At 37.9% G+C, this 19,142-nt stretch overlaps 11 protein-coding genes across 11 annotated transcripts, besides 1 other annotated feature; 6 read left to right on the forward strand and 5 right to left on the reverse strand. All coding sequences in view use genetic code 12, as the record gives it.

Moving 5' to 3' along the window:
- Positions 1-1,533: 1,533 nt before the first annotated feature.
- Positions 1,534-1,659: a mobile genetic element (truncated).
- A 235-nt stretch (positions 1,660-1,894) lies between these two features.
- Positions 1,895-6,937, forward strand: ALSD1 (agglutinin-like protein, putative; the record flags this gene model as incomplete). The annotated part of the gene is made up of 1 exon (XM_002419486.1): positions 1,895-6,937. One exon carries the CDS (start codon positions 1,895-1,897, stop codon positions 6,935-6,937), a length of 5,043 nt encoding a protein of 1,680 aa, XP_002419531.1.
- Positions 6,938-8,208: 1,271 nt separating this feature from the next.
- Positions 8,209-8,799, forward strand: TSA1 (peroxiredoxin, putative; the record flags this gene model as incomplete). Its single annotated transcript, XM_002419487.1, has 1 exon — positions 8,209-8,799. One exon carries the CDS (start codon positions 8,209-8,211, stop codon positions 8,797-8,799), a length of 591 nt encoding a protein of 196 aa, XP_002419532.1.
- A 224-nt stretch (positions 8,800-9,023) lies between these two features.
- CD36_86320 (dinucleoside triphosphate hydrolase, putative) lies at positions 9,024-9,566 on the forward strand (the record flags this gene model as incomplete). Its single annotated transcript, XM_002419488.1, has 1 exon — positions 9,024-9,566. The coding sequence occupies one exon, from the start codon at positions 9,024-9,026 to the stop codon at positions 9,564-9,566; it is 543 nt and encodes a 180-aa protein (XP_002419533.1).
- Positions 9,567-9,693: 127 nt separating this feature from the next.
- Positions 9,694-10,482, forward strand: CD36_86330 (RNA polymerase II mediator complex subunit, putative; the record flags this gene model as incomplete). The annotated part of the gene is made up of 1 exon (XM_002419489.1): positions 9,694-10,482. One exon carries the CDS (start codon positions 9,694-9,696, stop codon positions 10,480-10,482), a length of 789 nt encoding a protein of 262 aa, XP_002419534.1.
- Positions 10,483-10,554: 72 nt separating this feature from the next.
- CD36_86340 (cyclophilin, putative) lies at positions 10,555-11,193 on the reverse strand (the record flags this gene model as incomplete). Its single annotated transcript, XM_002419490.1, has 1 exon — positions 10,555-11,193. The coding sequence occupies one exon, from the start codon at positions 11,191-11,193 to the stop codon at positions 10,555-10,557; it is 639 nt and encodes a 212-aa protein (XP_002419535.1).
- Positions 11,194-11,461: 268 nt separating this feature from the next.
- CD36_86350 (U3 small nucleolar ribonucleoprotein protein, putative) lies at positions 11,462-12,646 on the reverse strand (the record flags this gene model as incomplete). Its single annotated transcript, XM_002419491.1, has 1 exon — positions 11,462-12,646. One exon carries the CDS (start codon positions 12,644-12,646, stop codon positions 11,462-11,464), a length of 1,185 nt encoding a protein of 394 aa, XP_002419536.1.
- Positions 12,647-12,701: 55 nt separating this feature from the next.
- On the forward strand, positions 12,702-13,487 carry CD36_86360 (ribosome biogenesis protein NSA2; the record flags this gene model as incomplete). The annotated part of the gene is made up of 1 exon (XM_002419492.1): positions 12,702-13,487. The coding sequence occupies one exon, from the start codon at positions 12,702-12,704 to the stop codon at positions 13,485-13,487; it is 786 nt and encodes a 261-aa protein (XP_002419537.1).
- Positions 13,488-13,702: 215 nt separating this feature from the next.
- CD36_86370 (uracil-DNA glycosylase, mitochondrial precursor, putative) lies at positions 13,703-14,863 on the reverse strand (the record flags this gene model as incomplete). Its single annotated transcript, XM_002419493.1, has 1 exon — positions 13,703-14,863. The coding sequence occupies one exon, from the start codon at positions 14,861-14,863 to the stop codon at positions 13,703-13,705; it is 1,161 nt and encodes a 386-aa protein (XP_002419538.1).
- A 328-nt stretch (positions 14,864-15,191) lies between these two features.
- Positions 15,192-16,214, reverse strand: CD36_86380 (oligosaccharyltransferase complex subunit, putative; the record flags this gene model as incomplete). The annotated part of the gene is made up of 1 exon (XM_002419494.1): positions 15,192-16,214. The coding sequence occupies one exon, from the start codon at positions 16,212-16,214 to the stop codon at positions 15,192-15,194; it is 1,023 nt and encodes a 340-aa protein (XP_002419539.1).
- A 235-nt stretch (positions 16,215-16,449) lies between these two features.
- On the reverse strand, positions 16,450-17,664 carry CD36_86390 (vacuolar membrane protein, putative; the record flags this gene model as incomplete). Its single annotated transcript, XM_002419495.1, has 1 exon — positions 16,450-17,664. One exon carries the CDS (start codon positions 17,662-17,664, stop codon positions 16,450-16,452), a length of 1,215 nt encoding a protein of 404 aa, XP_002419540.1.
- Positions 17,665-18,129: 465 nt separating this feature from the next.
- On the forward strand, positions 18,130-19,140 carry CD36_86400 (DNA repair protein, putative; the record flags this gene model as incomplete). Its single annotated transcript, XM_002419496.1, has 1 exon — positions 18,130-19,140. The coding sequence occupies one exon, from the start codon at positions 18,130-18,132 to the stop codon at positions 19,138-19,140; it is 1,011 nt and encodes a 336-aa protein (XP_002419541.1).
- Between the last annotated feature and the right edge of the window lie 2 nt (positions 19,141-19,142).

Genomic DNA, 19,142 nt, shown 5'->3' on the forward strand with positions numbered 1-19,142 from the left:
GTTTACATTTTTGGTACTAATGCTTTGCAACTGTGATATGGTTTGTAATTATTATCAGCAAGTTGAAGATAGAGAAAAATAGCAACCTTTAATTGGATGAGTATGCTCTACAATACAAGGGATACGCTATATTCTGGATAAGAGATTGGAAAACATAGAAACATAGAGTGATTGCAATTGGAAATATAGTTAGCCGACGAATTATCATATATCTCCGTTCATCAAATAAAGCAATTTATAAAAAAAAAAAAAAAAAAAAAAAAGATTTCTTCCTTACTTACCCAATAGTAAAACTTTAGGATTCAACTTCTTAAACGGGATTTTGTATAAAGTACAAAAAATGTATTTGATTGTGTAATAGCGATAGGGTTTGATTTGGTTGCTTTTCAATATCTGGTTAACAATAGGAAGCTCAAAATTAGACTTTGCGTTAAGGTTATGAATCAAAATCATTCCAATTTCAATTTCAATATTTAACAATTTATGAAATTGGGTTTTCCATAAATGAACTTGCAAATTTCACCATGATCAGTTGATTTTTTCATGGACAAATAGTATTTTCTAGGGCACGAATAAAGGAATAACTATTACAAAAACCTAAGACTGGTTTACAGCTTTTTTATTCCGAAAAATACATGTACACTGGGTTAGTTTTATCTTGTTGAAAGTTGTCGCTAGAATACACAATATTAGTATGTAATTTGATACTACACCACCTGCTTTCTTTCTTTCAACAATACTAGAATTGGCTTTATTCGTATCTCAAAAATTTTTGTTTTGACCAGTTGCCTATCTATGCCGTATAGTAATAAGAAATGGAAACAGAACAACTTACAGAAAAAGCTTTTGTACCTCCATGGATATTTAAAAAATGATGTTCCAAAGTCTTCAGTACTGATCCTAGAAGAACAATAAAATATACATCTTTGTACTACGGGATTCCGTACTTTAAGTAAAAAAGACAGCCATTTTTCGGGATGAGCTTGTCGCAACCATCGGTACAACTCATTACTCCCATTTGAATCCTTAGAATCCTTAGTTTATTTCTTGTGAAGTGGACTAAAAGTCTATAACCGCCTCAAGAAGTGGATTTATTTAGACTTCACGAGACGGCGGCGAGGTAACAGTGAAATTACTTTAGTCCTTTTTTTAAAAGAAAACTTAGCTTTCACAAACCGAAATGTTTGTTTCTGAGCTCAAACTCTGTTATTTTTTTTGGTTTTGTCTTTCAGTTGATAAAGAAGTTTAATTTCTTTTTTTTTTTGCCCCTATTTCAATTGATATAGATTCAGCAACTGTTTCAAACAAATAGTATCAAAAAGTATTTGAAATCTTTGGAGGGGCTATTTTTGTGCTAGGATTTATAATTATGCGCGCTGCATGTTGCAAAAATATGAAAATTTGTTCTTTTTTTTTTTTTCTCGATGAGAGTTTAGATATCTTCTTCTTCCTAATCCCTGCGTATCATGCTATGGCAACATTTTAGTAAAAGTCCAATATAGTTTATGTAGTCCTCTCATCTCTTTAACGTTTGTTTCTCGGAATAGAACCAATTTCATTGGTTAATACCTATAATCTTCATTTGTGCCACACCCAATCCATCGAAATGTCACAAAACCGAACTTTCATGCTACTTTGTGTTCAGCACACTTCTCAACAACTTGGGATGATGACATTCTAACTCAATTTGCAAACTTTTATATTTCTTTTTTGGAGATTGTAAGACTTTAGTTGCTTAAGTGAATTGAATGTAAAAGCGAAGACTAAATAAAGGCAAAATATGAAATACGATATTAAATTCTCCCCGTAAGTTTGAGTTTATAAGGAAACAATTTTCCTATTGAAATTTCGTTGACCGAATAATCCAATTTATCAGCATCACAATTCACAAGCAATGAAGGGAGTAGTACTATTACATCTTTTCTTCTATTGTGCAATAGCAACAGCCAAAACTATATCGGGAGTCTTTACGAGTTTTAACTCTTTGACTTATGCTAATACTGGTAACTATCCATACGGGGGTCCTGGTTATCCAACATGGACTGCAGTATTAGGTTGGAGTTTGGACGGAACTGTAGCTAGTCCAAGTGATACATTCACATTGATCATGCCATGTGTTTTCAAATTTATTACCACGCAAACTTCGGTAGACTTAACTGCTAATGGTGTCAAGTATGCAACATGTACTTTCCACGCAGGGGAAGATTTTACTGCCTTTTCAAGTATGAGTTGTGTGGTAAATAATGGGTTGACTTCAAATATTAAAGCATTTGGTACCGTAAGGATACCAATTTCATTTAATGTTGGTGGAACTGGATCTTCTGTCAATCTTCAAGATTCCAAGTGCTTTACAGCCGGAACTAACAGTGTCACCTTTACCGATGGAGATCACAAAATTTCTATTCCAGTGGATTTCCCCAAAACACCGGAATCATCTAGTGGTTTGATTAAATACTCAAGAGTTATTCCAACCCTTGATAAACTATCCAGTCTTGCAGTAGCCTCTCAGTGTACCGCTGGATATAAGTCTGGTGTGCTCGGGTTTTCTGCAACAAAGAACGATGTGACAATTGAGTGTTCAAATGTACATGTGGGGATAACAAATGGTTTGAATAGTTGGAATATGCCGGTGTCATCAGACTCATTTTCTTATACAAAAACTTGTACTTCAAGTAGTTTTATCATTACCTATGAAAACGTTCCTGCAGGTTATCGTCCTTTTATTGATACATATGTGAAAAAAACATCAACAACATCGACCGGATTTAATTTGAATTACACGAATTCATACGTTTGTACTGATGGCAAAAAGGGAAATGACCCACTTATTTACTTTTGGACTTCGTACACCAATAGTGATGCAGGATCCGATGGAGCTGTTGTAATTGTTACCACGAAAACAGTGACAGATTCTACAACAGCAATCACTACATTACCATTTGATCCCACGGTCGATAAAACCAAAACCATTGAAGTTTTAGAACCTATTCCAACTACCACAATCACCACTTCATATGTTGGGGTTTCTACTTCATTTTTTACAAAGACAGCAACTATTGGGGGCACAGCAACTGTTATTGTTGATGTCCCATTTCATACAACTACCACAATCACTAACACTTGGACGGGATCAATCACCACGTCAAGTACTTATACAAATCCCACTGAATCAGTTGATACAGTTATTGTGCAAGTTCCACTGCCAAATCCAACAGTTACAACTACTCAGTTTTGGACCGGAAGCGTTCCTACAACAGAAACTGTAACTACTGGACCAAAAGGTACAGACTCAGTGATCATCAGAGAACCACACAACCCTACTGTAACTACAACTGAATTTTGGACAGAATCATATGCTACTACCACTACCATCACAAACAGTCCAGAGGGCACAGACTCGGTTATTGTTAAAGAACCACACAACCCTACTGTGACTACCACCGAGTTTTGGTCAGAATCATATGCTACTACCACTACCATCACAAACAGTCCAGAGGGCACAGACTCGGTTATTGTTAAAGAACCACACAACCCTACTGTGACTACCACCGAGTTTTGGTCAGAATCATATGCTACTACCACTACTATCATAAACAGTCCAGAGGGCACAGACTCGGTTATTGTTAAAGAACCACACAACCCTACTGTGACTACCACCGAGTTTTGGTCAGAATCGTATGCTACTACCACTACCATCACAAACAGTCCAGAGGGCACAGACTCGGTTATTGTTAAAGAACCACACAACCCTACTGTGACTACCACCGAGTTTTGGTCAGAATCATATGCTACTACCACTACTATCATAAACAGTCCAGAGGGCACAGACAGTGTGATTATCAGAGAACCACACAACCCTACTGTGACTACCACCGAGTTTTGGTCAGAATCGTATGCTACTACCACTACTATCATAAACAGTCCAGAGGGCACAGACTCGGTAATTGTTAAAGAACCACACAACCCTACTGTGACTACCACTGAATTTTGGTCAGACTCGTATGCTACTACCACTACTATCATAAACAGTCCAGAGGGCACAGACTCGGTAATTGTTAAAGAACCACACAACCCTACTGTGACTACCACTGAATTTTGGTCAGACTCGTATGCTACTACCACTACTATCATAAACAGTCCAGAGGGCACAGACTCGGTAATTGTTAAAGAACCACACAACCCTACTGTGACTACCACTGAATTTTGGTCAGACTCGTATGCTACTACCACTACTATCATAAACAGTCCAGAGGGCACAGACTCGGTAATTGTTAAAGAACCACACAACCCTACTGTGACTACCACCGAGTTTTGGTCAGAATCGTATGCTACTACCACTACCATCACAAACAGTCCAGAGGGCACAGACAGTGTGATTATCAGAGAACCACACAACCCTACTGTGACTACCACCGAGTTTTGGTCAGAATCGTATGCTACTACCACTACTATCATAAACAGTCCAGAGGGCACAGACTCGGTAATTGTTAAAGAACCACACAACCCTACTGTGACTACCACTGAATTTTGGTCAGACTCGTATGCTACTACCACTACTATCATAAACAGTCCAGAGGGCACAGACTCGGTAATTGTTAAAGAACCACACAACCCTACTGTGACTACCACCGAGTTTTGGTCAGACTCGTATGCTACTACAAAGACCATTACAGCAGGGCCACTTGGAACTGATAGTATCATTGTGCATGATCCATATGAAGAACTGTCTTCTAGTAATGCTATTGAGTCGAGTGATCTGTATGTCTCAAGTTCAGTTCAAGAACCATCTAGTCTGATTGAACAGTCATTGAGTTCTGCCGAAGAATCATCAAGTATGGTTAAAGAGTCATCTAGTTCTGATATACCATCATTAAGCTCCATTCAGGTATCATCTAGTGAATTGTTTACCGTTTCCAGTTATGATAGCTACTTTCAAACTAGCACTGATACCTCAAGTTTCCTGGAATCTTCTAGTTCCCATTCAGAACTGGCTCTGTTTAGTTGGAGCTCTTTCATTGATTCACACTCCAGTCGGTCCTTAGACTCGATATCTGATACCATAAGCACAAGTCAAGAAACACCAAGCTCAAGTGAGGAATCCAGTACATCTACCACCGATAATTTAGTTTCAAGTGACACCAATTCTATTTTAAGTTTTGAAACTTCTAGCTATTACCCATCCAACTCAATTCTGCCGAGTGACGACTTTCCGCAAACTATAGCCGGGGAGTCGGATAGTCAACCAAGCTCGTTAATCACATCTACTATTGAGATTTCTAGCGATTCAGCGTCTCTTTCAAGTGACTCAACAAGCAGTTTTGGTTCATCTTATAACTGGAATTCTGATTTATCGTCCTTGTCTTCCAACGGCAAAAGTGATATTTTGACTTCGTCTAGTTCTTCTACGTTAGTTGTTCTGTCTTTTTCATTGAGTTCAACCAATTCATTTTCTTTAACATACCCACATTATGTCAACTCAACAACATATCACACATCGCAGTCCGAAGGTTCATCTGTCGCGTCACCATCAGTTACAAATGACGATACACATACTTTGCTGGCATCTACTGACATCACATCCAATGCTGACACAGATTTTTCTACGATGACAATTTGCCGTCGTGACAATGGAGACGGCTGTATTGTAACAGATACTTCTTCGTCTGAAATAGTCAGTGAACAGACTAGTGACGTGATGACGACTTCTAACTTTATTAGTTTTGGCACGCCAGCCTCAGAGGAACATTCTATTACTGACATTCCAAATATTCAATCATTGCAATCAAGTGGTATGTCTTCAACTAAGACATCAGTTAGTGTGACAGACACAATAGTAAGCTCGATTTCATTATCTAGTACGTCAACCTTTTTGTCTGCTGGCAGTATTGCTTCTGATACTGACAGACTCTCAACTACCAACCTTGGTGCTGGTAGTATTACTGCTGAGTCACTGCACACAAGTACTACCTCCAACAATGAACTGTCAATTCAGGTTACAGGAGAAACACCAAGTTCAGGCCATTTGTCGGCAACATTTAGCTCTGTATCAGATATTACTACTGGACATACTACTGTTGAAGATAATGAACCAACCACTTTTTCACCATCTTCGTCAAGTCGTTCTGAAACATTTGCTAATGACAATAGCATTTCAACAAAAGATGTTGGTGGTGAAAATACTATTAAAACTCCTCCAGCTACTGACATTGCCACAGCATCATCCTTATTGACACATTCTGCAGAAGTTTCTATTGAAATAATTAGCGAGAGTTCATTTAGCAAAGTTGCCAGCGTTCCAGTAAATACTGAAACATCCTTAAGATCAATAAATTTGTCATCAAATGTTGCTACAGAATCAAGTGAAACAGTTAAAACTGGAGCAAGTGCAGAAGCCATTTCTTCTCCACCTACATCAACTGAAAATGGACTGATCTATTCAACTGAAGAATCAAAAGTCAGTACATATCCTAACTCAGGTTCGAGTAATGACCAAATAATTGAATCTCAAGGAGCTGCTCAAACAGATTCTGTTTCAACGTTGACGGCAAACCCAGTGGCAACTTTAACTTTTGGTGTCGACTCGTCAGCAGCCGAGAATGAGTCAAGTGAAACAAAGTCAAGTGAGGAATCTAATATGAATTCAGACTCACTAAATGAAACTAACAATGGTATTAACGCTATTTTTTCAAAAGCAGAAGTTCCAAATTCTTTTATTCAGTCAGATTCCATATTGACTATGACAGCTAGTGCAACTGATGCTTCTATGAGCGGAGATGGTGCTGCTCTAAATGCACAACCAACGACTTTGGTTCAACAAATAGCAACTTCTTCCTACAACTCGCCCCTTATTTCTACATACTCCGAATCCTCTTCCGGCACTAAACAGCCTTCCTGGTTTCTTAAATTTATTGGTATTGCATTATTCTTTTCGTTGTGATAATTTTCAGTGCTTTTTTTTTAGTTTCAATTTTATTCCAACAGTATTGTACCAAATCATATGGTCATTTTTCTTTTTCGTGCTTCAGAAGCGCCTACATTTGTCATTTTCGTTATTATAGATATGTTAATTACTAGAGTTCGTGTATTTTTTGTGTATTATACTACTAGTTAAGATTTTAAGATAATTTAAAACCTTTCTATAGAATAAAGACTTCTAGCTAATAGAATCTTTTGGCACGTATTAATTAAATACAGCTATGTATAGATATAGATTTGTTCAAATTGTTAGCCGAGTTTACCTCATCAATAATCATACCTAAAGTGGCACCTACTGTATTGAAATGACTGCTTTAAGAATTATTTGTTGAATCTGGAGTAGGCAAAGCGGCCAAAAAAACCCAATACTGTTCAAAGATCACTCCCAACTGTTGTTATATAAAATTAGCAAATCCTACAATAGCTTTGAGAAATGACAAAAAACTAAAAAGAATCGATTAAATTCAAACCCTCAAAAATGGAAATATAGTTAAAAAGAGCTCCGTAATCGGTTAATCTGTTATCTGATCAAAGAATCTGTACAATTTCATCTCTTTTCTACCCCATTCCCCCCACATGTCTCCTTGAAAAAAAAAAAAACAAGTGTATCTAAATTACTGAAGTATTCCTCGGCTCTTACATAATTTGAAATTCACTTTGTCGCCACAACACAATAGAACGTCTTGCTTACTAACCCTAAGCCAAGATATCCCCTATGCCAAGTACTAATGCATTAGTTAGATTGCCATCACCTGAGCAGACAAATTAAAGATTATTGTATTCTAGGCTGAACAAGAAAAGCTCATTGATAGGCAATTACATCCACATATTCATTACAAATCACCTCGATGGACCTAGACTTTTTTTAGGTCGATATTCCTGCATAATGTCCCTACCCATTGTAGTTTTTCACCAATGAAAAAACGCGCCACCTGCACACAGTTGTCGGAATATTAAGGAATATGTGCCACACAATTGGAGTATGAGAAATCATATGAAAGGCGAATAACTAGTATCAGAGACGAATCGAGCCATCGGACACAATCACCAACAACAGCTCGAGAGAAAAAAAAAAAAAACTGACATAGAGTATATAATGAATTCAATTGTACTTCCAATTGCATTTTCCTTTTCTATCTAATCCTTTTCTTTTTTTTTTTTCTTTTTGCAGTATTGCATTTTGTTTCAATCAATTAACTAGTTTATCACCCAAATAGATACACTACTACAAAAATGGCTCCAGTCGTTCAACAACCAGCTCCAGGATTCAAGAAAACCGCCGTCGTCGATGGTGTCTTCGAAGAAGTCACCTTGGAGCAATACAAGGGTAAATGGGTCTTGTTGGCCTTCATTCCTTTGGCCTTCACCTTTGTCTGCCCATCAGAAATTATTGCCTATTCCGAAGCTGTGAAGAAGTTTGCCGAAAAGGACGCACAAGTTTTGTTTGCCTCCACTGATTCCGAATACACCTGGTTGGCCTGGACCAATGTTGCCAGAAAAGACGGTGGTATTGGCAAAGTCGACTTCCCAGTTTTGGCCGACACCAACCATTCCTTGTCCAGAGACTACGGTGTTTTGATTGAAGAAGAAGGTGTTGCCTTGAGAGGTATTTTCTTGATTGACCCAAAGGGAATCTTGAGACAAATCACCATCAATGACTTGCCAGTCGGTAGATCTGTTGAAGAATCATTGAGATTGTTGGAAGCTTTCCAATTTACTGAAAAATATGGTGAAGTTTGCCCAGCTAACTGGCACCCAGGTGATGAAACCATCAAGCCAAGCCCAGAAGCTTCCAAGGAATACTTCAACAAAGTCAACAAATAAACAGGATTTATAGATATATATGTACGTTTTTTTTTCTTTTTGCTAAATAGATTAGTGTTTCAACAAGCTTTGTTTTGTATAATTCTCAATTCTACAGTGTGCCAGTTTGATTTGAGCCTGGTTTTGACTGGAATGCAAATGCCCTTTGACATTCTCCCCTCCCAAGTATTTTCATTTTTTTTTTTGTTGTTTTGTTTTCTTGTATCAAGACAACTGAAGCCACAATGACTTCTCAAGAGATTTACTTTCACCGGTTCCTAGTGAGCAAACAGGTATTCTACAAGTCTAGGTATACATATGCGCTAGTGAACCTCAAGCCGTTGGTGCCGGGACATGTTTTGGTAGTTCCTTTGCGTACCAGTGTGTTACGACTTGGCGACTTGTCCCCAGAGGAATCTGTCGATTACATGAACACCTTGCAGTTGGTCCACAAGTTTATACAAAAGGTTTACAAGGCCGACTCCTTGAACCTAGCAATACAAGACGGCCCTGAGTCTGGGCAATCGGTGCCTCATTTGCATACTCACATCATCCCCAGATACAAAGGTGATGGCTACGGTGATCTGATTCACAGCATGTTGGAGAACAAGGATCTTGACCGCGAGTACCAAGATTTCTTCCAGAGAAAGTCACACTACCAGATTGAGCAGATGACCAAAAAAAACGAACTATCCAAAAGCGACGATGAAAGAGTAGCAAGAAGCGAGGCAGTTATGAGTGAGGAAGCCGCGTGGTTGGCCCGTGAGTTGGAAAAGTATACAGTGTAATCAATTTTTATGAGAAAGCAGGTTGATCCTAACCTGAAGGATTGGTGAACGAAAAAAAAAATTAGAACAACAGAAAAAGAGCACCATAGTTCTACAATAGATATATAGGTTCCCAGACAATAGACAAATGGAATCATTAGACGAAATACAATGGAAGTCTCCTGAGTTTATACAAGAGAGAGGACTCAATACTAATAATGTCTTGGAGTACTTCTCTTTATCGCCATTCTACGACCGCACATCGAACAACCAAGTGTTGATGATGCAATTTCAGTATCAGCAGATACAGATACCGCTTGGTGTTTCGTTCCACCAATACTTTCAGTCGCGGTTGAGTGAGATGACTGGGATAGAGTTTGTTATTGCGTATACCAAAGAGCCTGATTTTTGGATTATCAGAAAACAGAAACGACAGGACCCCCAGAACACTTTGACGCTACAAGATTACTACATAATAGGGGCAAATGTTTACCAGGCACCACGGATCTACGACGTTTTGTCGTCAAGACTCCTTGCCAGTGTTTTGTCGATAAAGAACTCGACAGACCTACTAAATGACATGACAAGCTATCATATCTCAGATGGGGGCCATTCCTATATCAACTCCATACACGGCAGTGCCTCAAAACCGCCCCACTCATCGGCTGCGTCGAAGCCTCCGTCAACCAGTGCTGGAACAAATACAGTTACCCCGATTACTTTGACAACACCGCTGGGTGCCACTGTTGCAAGCACGGTGTCTAATGGCATTTCAACGAGCACAGAGATTTCCAGCGGAGCGTTTGATGCGTTGTTGAATGATGTGGTGATGAGTGACGATCAATTGTACATCGATGAGATTCCCTTGCATGGTGAGGGAAGCACACTTGAGTGGCTTGGGTTAAAGGGAAATAGAGATGCGGGTATGAGTCTATGAGCTTGCTTTACTATTGAGGCAGCATGCAGCTATAAATATATATCTATATATATATATACGTATTTACTCTTTTTAAAGTTCATCTTTAGATGGATTGGTTCCACCATCCTTCAACTCCCCAGAAGCGACTATTTTGATTTCTTTGACCGGACGGTCACCTCTGCCAGTTTTGGCATTTTCAATGTAATCAACAACATCCTTGCCATCTAAAACCTCGCCAAACACAACATGTGCCCCGTCCAACCACTTTGTTAAGGCGGTGGTGATGAAAAACTGGCTCCCGTTGGTGTTCTTTCCAGCATTGGCCATGCTCAAACGATACTTTCTGTCATGTTTCAATTCAAAATTTTCGTCATCGAACTTCCCGTTGTTGTGGGTTGGGGAATAACCGCCATACCCTTGGCCATATTCAAAGTCTCCAGATTGGATCATGAAATCCTTGATCACTCTGTGGAAAACTGTGTTTTCATAGCTAGGTCCAAGCTCACCAGTACACAAGACTCTGAAGTTCTCAACAGTTTTGGGGACAACTGTGCCAAAGAGACCAATGGTGATACGGCCAATCGATTTGCCATCCTCCTCGACGTCGAAATATACCTTGTTTGTGATGGGTGGGTTCTCCGGTAATTTTGAGGAGCTACCCAAAACAAGCTGAGTATAGAATGCTACTATGACTGAAGCAATTAATGCAATTGATGTCAACGACTTCATTGATAATTATGGTTCTGTTGGGTTGTGGGATTGGGTAGAGATCTCAACACAAGTGCACTTTTTTTTTGTCTTTTCATTTTCTGGTCATTATTTCCCTCTTGCTCTCTCACATTATGATGTGCAAAATCAGATCGTACAAATGTGCTACACAACAAAGACTTGAAATTATAACCCAAAATCGACTTTCTATTGGTCATTCCATAAAACAGTACTACTAACAAAATCGTCACATCGATACAGCTGCAAAATGCCAGTCCCTAGATACCAGCTATGCACTCTTCTTTTTCTTCACTCTATCCCAAACAGTGGTTGCCTTTCTCTTTCGTGATGTACCTTGGCGAGTCACATCTTTGTTGTTATTAAACATCGACCAGTCTTCACCAGCAAATTGATTGCGAATATCACGTTGTTTTTCCTTGAAACTTTTCTTTGTTTGATTGGTTGGTAGTCTGACAAAGTTATCCTCTTCATACGTTTGTATCTCTTGTTCTTTCTTACGATCGTGCTGTGTTTTGACACCACCTCTTCCATGCTCAACAATTGTGGACCCCACCGACGCCTCCATCATTGGCACATCACTTTGCTCTTGCAAGTATTCTTCCATACTCTGTAACTTACGATTCTTTGACGAGGTCATGTGCGCATCAATGTCGTGGCTCTTTGCTGCAGTCGGAGGCGCCATTGCCGATATCTTTGGTGGTCTATACTTTTCATTCGATGGAGATACTGCTGCTGATGATGGTTTCAGTTTGGTTTTCGATGACGTCAATTTGGCCAACGATGATGCATCTGGTCTATAAGCCAATTCGTCATCTTCTGAGTCATCTTCTGAATCGCTCTCGACAGCCTCTTCACTTCCCTTGTCACTTAATTTTTGTTCGGCTTTCATTTCATCTTGTTCCATTCGCCCATATGCCCTGATCATTTTGTCCAATTGATAACTAAGTTTCTTTTCAAGTGGTTTAACGCCTTTTTCCAACGTCACTCGCTGGACTATCGATCGCTCAACAGCGCTAGATCCCGTGTCCAGATCATTTTCTAGACACTCAAGATGTGCCAAAACAACAAGCACTATATTGTTGATATAGGAAGCCAATGATTCATTTTTCAACCCCAATAAAGACACCCCCTCCAACGGCAAGTTTGATTTTGCTAATAAGTTCCGCACTAACTCTGGATGCTGAGAAGATGAGCCCTTGACAAACGCTATCAAGCCTTTTACTGAATCCTCAGCTGATTTAGTAGACGATATGATTTCCTTTAATAGAGTGTCCACCTTTGACATGGTCGATATTGTAGGAACTACGGGTTGTAGTGGAAGCAAGGCTTTTTTTTTTTTTTTCTTTCTTTTCAAACTCATCGTAACAGATCTTTTTGTGTTCCATCGATTTATAAGAGAAAGAAAAAAATAGGTGCTAGAAAAAAAAAAAAAAAGAAATAAAGCCAGACCCATCTCCTCATCTCTACTACGACTTTGTTTTTATTAATTAGGACTAAGACTATTGACGATGCCACAAAATGAGTATATTGAACAGCATATAAAGAAGCATGGGAGGAGGTTAGACTATGAAGAAAGAAAGAGAAAGAAGGAAGCCAGAGAGGGACACAGGGTGGCCAAGGATGCACAGACATTGAAAGGTTGGAGAGCCAAACAATTTGCTAAGAAGAGATACGCTGAAAAAGTTGCCATGAAAAAGAAGATCAAGGCACACCAAGAAAGTAAAGTCAAGGGTCCATCGACACCAAAGGCCGAAGATGGTGAGGCCTTGCCAACGTATTTATTGGATCGTCAAACTAACAACACGGCCAAGGCAATTTCAAGTTCGATTAAACAAAAACGTTTAGAAAAAGCTGATAAATTCCAAGTCCCATTGCCTAAAGTCAAAGGTATTTCCGAAGAGGAAATGTTCAAAGTGGTCAAAACCGGGAAGTCCAAGTCCAAGTCGTGGAAGAGAATGATTACCAAGCATACTTTTGTTGGTGAAGGGTTCACTCGTAGACCAGTGAAAATGGAGAGAATCATCCGTCCAGCTGCATTAAGACAAAAGAAGGCTAATGTTACTCATCCAGAACTTGGGGTAACAGTGTTTCTACCTATATTGGGGGTGAAAAAGAACCCGCAATCTCCAATGTATACACAGTTGGGTGTTTTAACAAAAGGTACGATTATAGAGGTCAACGTGTCGGAATTGGGGTTGGTTACTGCTGGAGGTAAAGTTGTTTGGGGTAAATATGCTCAAATTACCAATGAACCAGATAGAGATGGGTGTGTAAATGCTGTGTTATTAGTATAAATGTATACCTTTATCTATCTATTGAAACTCATTGTCAAATAGATCAGCACATAGAACATTTCTTTTACCGATGGATCGGTATCCGCAATTGACTTCTATTATACAGTATGTGCTAAATAATTATCCAAAAAAGTGGAGTATAATTTCAATTGCGTCGATATTGTATATGAATGTCTACAAAAATTTCAATCGTCTAATGCAATGTAGATACTTTTTCATTCTACTATATTCCCGTCAATAATACCCCAGTCAATTTTGTCCTTTTTATGTTTGGCTAGCCATTCGTTACATTTTAAAAAAACTTTCAGATCAAAAAACCCTCTATGAGCAGATAATGGTGAAGGATGAACAGTTCTCAAAACCAAGAAGTGATTACTATCGTTTAACTGTTTGCTGTACTTTGCTACCCTTTTCTGAGCGGGAGATCCCCATGCCATAATAGCAAAACCCTTATTGTTTTTACTATGGTAATCAATAGCAACCTTGATTACTTGCTCCGTGAATAATTCCCATCCTTGATTAGCATGACTATTGGCTTTATGCGCTTCAACTGTAAGAACCGCATTTAGCATTAATACCCCTCTTTCGGCCCACTTTGTCAAATTACCGCCACCGGGTTTGCCCTCCTTTGATAATTTGTTGTAATCTGGAATTTGAAATTGTGGATAATCAATAGCCAATGTCTTGTAAATGTTCAATAAAGATGGTGGTGGCCGGGTTGGCTCTAACACTGAAAATGCTAACCCATGGGCCTGGTTATAGTTATGATAAGGATCTTGTCCCAAAATTAAGCACTTGACATTTGGTAATGGAGTCAAATGTGACCACGAATATATTTTGTCACTGGGAGGGAATATAGTCTTGTTCAGTTGGGATTTCAAAAACTTTTTCAAAGCTATAAAATACGGTTTCGTTAATTCTTTGTGAAGAAAAGCAAGCCACGTTACGTGTAAATGATTAATCTCTAGTTGCAAAATTTCTCGTTGCTCAGTGGTCAATGACTTGATCCATGCAATTTTATCAAAGTGGTGCTCCTTACAAAATTCAGCGTAACCTCCAGACTCGGGTAACTTATCAGAAGGAATTAAAGATGTGGTGGTTTCTTGAACCTTCTCGACTGGTTGATCATTTTCCACTGGTTCTCCATCTTCTTTGGCAGATTCCATTGCAGTCCGACCTTCAGGGACTAAAGGTTCATTTCTAACTCTATTCAGTACCTTTATCTTTTTATTGGAGTCAGACTTATTGCGGAAAAAATCAGTGATGAGTACACGTTTGGACATTTGTTGATGAATAGGGTGTATCTTTCGCGTTTGGATGATCTTTCTATTACTTATACTTGAACGAGCGAATTGTGACGAGCACTTGATTAGCATAGAATGATCTAAAGGTTTTGTTACAGGATAGTCTATACTATGGTTACTATTTATATTTTTTCCAGGAAAATGACAGTTGATAGTTCAAATAGAATAAAATATAAGAGAATCTTTTTCTACGTTCCCCCCTTTTTTTTTCATGTTCTAAAAACAAGTTCGGTATTTGTAACAAGAAAATAATTAGACGCGTGTAAGTATTGGTGGTATTATGCAGAATCTGGCCAGAATGTTACGAGAAGAATCAGTATACTTAAAACACTAATGTACTTTGGTTTATTCTACTGAATCTATTTAGAGCTTCAATCTAACGTGATACTTCTATTCCAACTCAAAACAATTTAGTAAAGCTGTAGGGATATCCCTGATCTTTTCGAAGCACAATACTTGTTAAGCAACTGTACAACAAATAAATAGAGATAGTGACAAACAAGACCAAGAATACTTTGATGTCTTCACTTGCAATAAAACTCTTCTCTGTAACTTTATAACGTCCAATGTAGGTTAATAATAACAACGCACCTGCCAACAGGGCATAATTAGCACCGACAAGGAAAGTTTCAATCCCAAATTGATAATATTGACCGCCACTAATCAACACAACACCTCCTTTATCGCTTTTGGCGACAAACGGCACAGAATTCTGGATAGTAAACTGGTATCCACAAGTAAACAAAAGAACAATCGCAATTGCAACTAGACTGAGAATCGTTTTCTTTTTAGTTGCGGTAATTCTGCTTGGGCCCTTTTTTCTGATTATCACTATAACGGAAAAAGTAATGACAAATGTCTTTATAAACTTGGCCAACGCGTCTTCGTCTCTTATTAAAATGGGTTTCTGTAATTGTTCACTTAGGAACTGAGCAAATTCTAATGCCTGTTTATCCTGTGGTACTTGAGGCATTTTAAACTCAAGATGAGCATCTTCTAGAATTTTGTTTGGATCACCATAGTCTCTTGACGGGTTTGGAGCAACTAGCCAGATATGAGGAACTGTTTGTAGGCCAATTAAATTAAAAAGCTTACCATTTTTTGGATCATTTAAGTCTATGTTGATAAATGTTAACAAATGAGAATCAACATGGTCGGAAAACCATGACCTCGCTACTTTAGCAACAACATTTTTAACCCCTTCACATTGTTTACAGTTATGGGCAGCATTTGAAGATGTAAATATTAGAACTGTGAAATAATCTCTAGGTCCTTCAAGAATCGATAAATCACTATTGTAAACATCAATGATATAATTGTCACTTTCTTTAGCTAATTCCGTTAATTTGATTGCTGAACGCGAGCTACATAAGGCTACCTCAAAGTATAGCAAAAGTCCTATAATGTAGTTCACAATCTGCATTAGTATGAATAGGTGAAGCTTAGACGTCGTAACAAGACTCAAAATTTCTAATTCAAGCCGTTGTTCTTTTTTTTTTCTCTTTCTCTTTTTAACGGCTAATGTTGTTGTTGTTGTTGGTGTGTTTTCTTATTCTTGTTTTTCGCGTATATATATATATCACTGTTGTTACTCTATTATATTAGATTAATGTCAAACATATGTAATAAATACCACCTAAACACTAGTAAAACGTCCATCAATCGCTTTCAACAAAATCTTCCTCCTCATCCTTATTGATGATTAGGAAACCAGTGGTGACAATCGCGGCCCCAAATACATACAAAAGATTTAATTCGAATTGTTTAAATACCCAATCACCAACCATAGCCAAAGGTATTGTCATCGACAATCCCACTGTAACTGTCAATGGGCTCGTTAATAATACAGCATTACACCAACAGAAATCACTCACAAAAGTGATGACTGCATTCGCCACTATAATCGTCGCCACACTTGATGTGGGTGGTAGCTCAAATTTTTCAATCCCAAAATAATTCAACATCACTACCATGGGCCATAAGAATATTAAACAAAAGATTCCAACAAATCCAAAGAACAAATGCGTGTTTAAATTCTTTTCCTTCTTGGAGTGAGGTATGGTAATCTTGAATTTTAGTAAGATCGTGTAGATTCCATAAATCAATGCACCTAACAATGCAAGTATATTGCCCCATAGTATAAGTAGAGCTGAATTATCGGTATTAGGGTTATCCTCAGTTGCATCAGCTTTTGTAACAATCAAAACCCCAGCAAAACTCAACAATATACCTAATATCTTGTTCTGGTTAATTTTTTCAATTGATACCAAGTATCCAATGAGTAAAGTAAAGAAAGATGATGTTGATGATAATATAGTTTGTGATGCCACAGAAGTATACGACAAAGATGCGTTAGTAACCAAGTTGGCAGAAAACCATAACACAATAAACTGTAAAGATAACTTTGCTGTTTCGAATATATTGATATTTTGGTCTTCGTTTCCTTCTTCAGCCACTTCGTTGGAATCAATAACTCGTAATGTTTGCTCTTCCAATGCTGCTATGTTATCTCTCGATCCGTAATCTTCAATCAAATCTTGTTTCAGTTTATGATTTACCTTACTATACTGGTATTCCTGGGTAAACTTATCAATAAATTCTCGTATAGATAATTTTTCAATTCGCAAATATGGTATGACGTAGAAACAGAAGCAGCTTGTGTTGATATAAGTGATGAAAAATGGTTTTCTATAAGTATCATCCTCAACAACTGCATTGACTAGGAAACTGGACAGCACCCAAAATATAACAACTGCGGCAAGGTTAATCAACCCTAGTATCCATTTTTGTCGGGAATGTAGCGTGGTATCCGGAATAAAAAATGCACGTATATACCTTAGTATGGTGATTTTGATGTTGTCTGTTGTTGACATGGAATTGATTTATGTTATCAGACGAATATAAAAAGAAAGGGAAAAAAAAACTGTGGTGTCAACAAATATATATAATGTAATTAAAATTGTTGACAGTTGATGTTAGAAGATGAGATAGTTGAAACTTGATAACGGCAGCCAAAGAAAATGCAGGATGAAAAAAAAAAAATTTTTCTTTTGTCGTGTATTGTAATTATTTTGTCAAGACAATCAATTCGTGTACTATAAAAAAAATTCCGTCATGGCCACACGCGATATATATTATCCCCTACATAACTCTCAACATAATGCCGCCAAAGATGTATGTACAACCTATATGATACTGATAGTTGTTTGTTTGTTTTTTTAATTTTCGTTCAAACCAATTTGATATTGAGAAACTAACTATTTTGAAGAAAATCTGTAAAGCCATTCAAATATGAAAGGAGTGGTCTAAGCAAATTCAAATTTGGAGCACATGTTGGAATGTCCGGTGGAATATCAAACGCGGTACTCAATGCCATGGACATTGGTGCCAACAGCTTTGCATTGTTTCTTAAATCGCCACGAAAATGGGTTTCTCCGGATATTAAAGAGGAAGAGGTGAAAAAATTTCATGAATTATGTGAAAAGTATGGTTATAATTCCAGAACAGACATTTTGCCACATGGCTCTTACTTTATCAATTTAGGTAATCCTGATCCTGAAAAGGAAGAAAAAGCTTATGAGTCATTTCTTGATGATTTGAAAAGATGTGAAAAACTAAACATTGGAATGTACAATTTTCATCCTGGTTCTAGTTTAGATGGGGATCATAAGGAGTCGTTGGTACGCTTGGCCAAGAATATTAACAAAGCAATTAAGGAAACTGAGTTTGTTAAAATAGTCATTGAGAATATGGCAGGTCATGGGAACTTGATTGGTTCTAATTTGCAAGACATTAAGGATGTGATTGTTATGGTTGAAGAGAAATCTAGAGTTGGTGTGTGTTTGGATACATGTCATTCATTTGCTGCTGGTTATGATATCTCAGACAAGGAAAAGTTTGAAGAATTTTTAAAGCAATTCGACGAGATAATAGGTGCCGAGTATTTAAGTGCCATCCATTTAAATGATTCAAAGGCACCACTCGGTGCAAATCGAGACTTGCATCAAAAATTGGGATATGGCTTTTTGGGATTAGAGGTTTTCCGAGTGATTGCAAATAGTGATAGATTGAAAAACATTCCAATTATTTTAGAGACCCCGGTGGGAAATGATGACTCGGTTTATGGAGAAGAAATCAAGTTATTAGAATGGCTAGAGGGTAAATCCATTGATGACCCTGACTTTATTGCCAAAAAGAATGAACTTTTAAAGTTAGGCGGCAAAGAACGCGCAGAGCACTTGAAGAAGTTCGAAGCAAAGAATGCTAAGGCCGAAAAGAAATCAACAAAAAGGAAAAATGGAGAGGATATTAGGAGTGTTCTTGGTAAGAAAGCTAAAAGGAAGGAATAATC

Source organism: Candida dubliniensis, chromosome 3 (assembly GCF_000026945.1).
Source record: "Candida dubliniensis CD36 chromosome 3, complete sequence".
In the NCBI taxonomy this organism is placed as follows: Eukaryota; Fungi; Ascomycota; class Pichiomycetes; order Serinales; family Debaryomycetaceae; genus Candida; species Candida dubliniensis.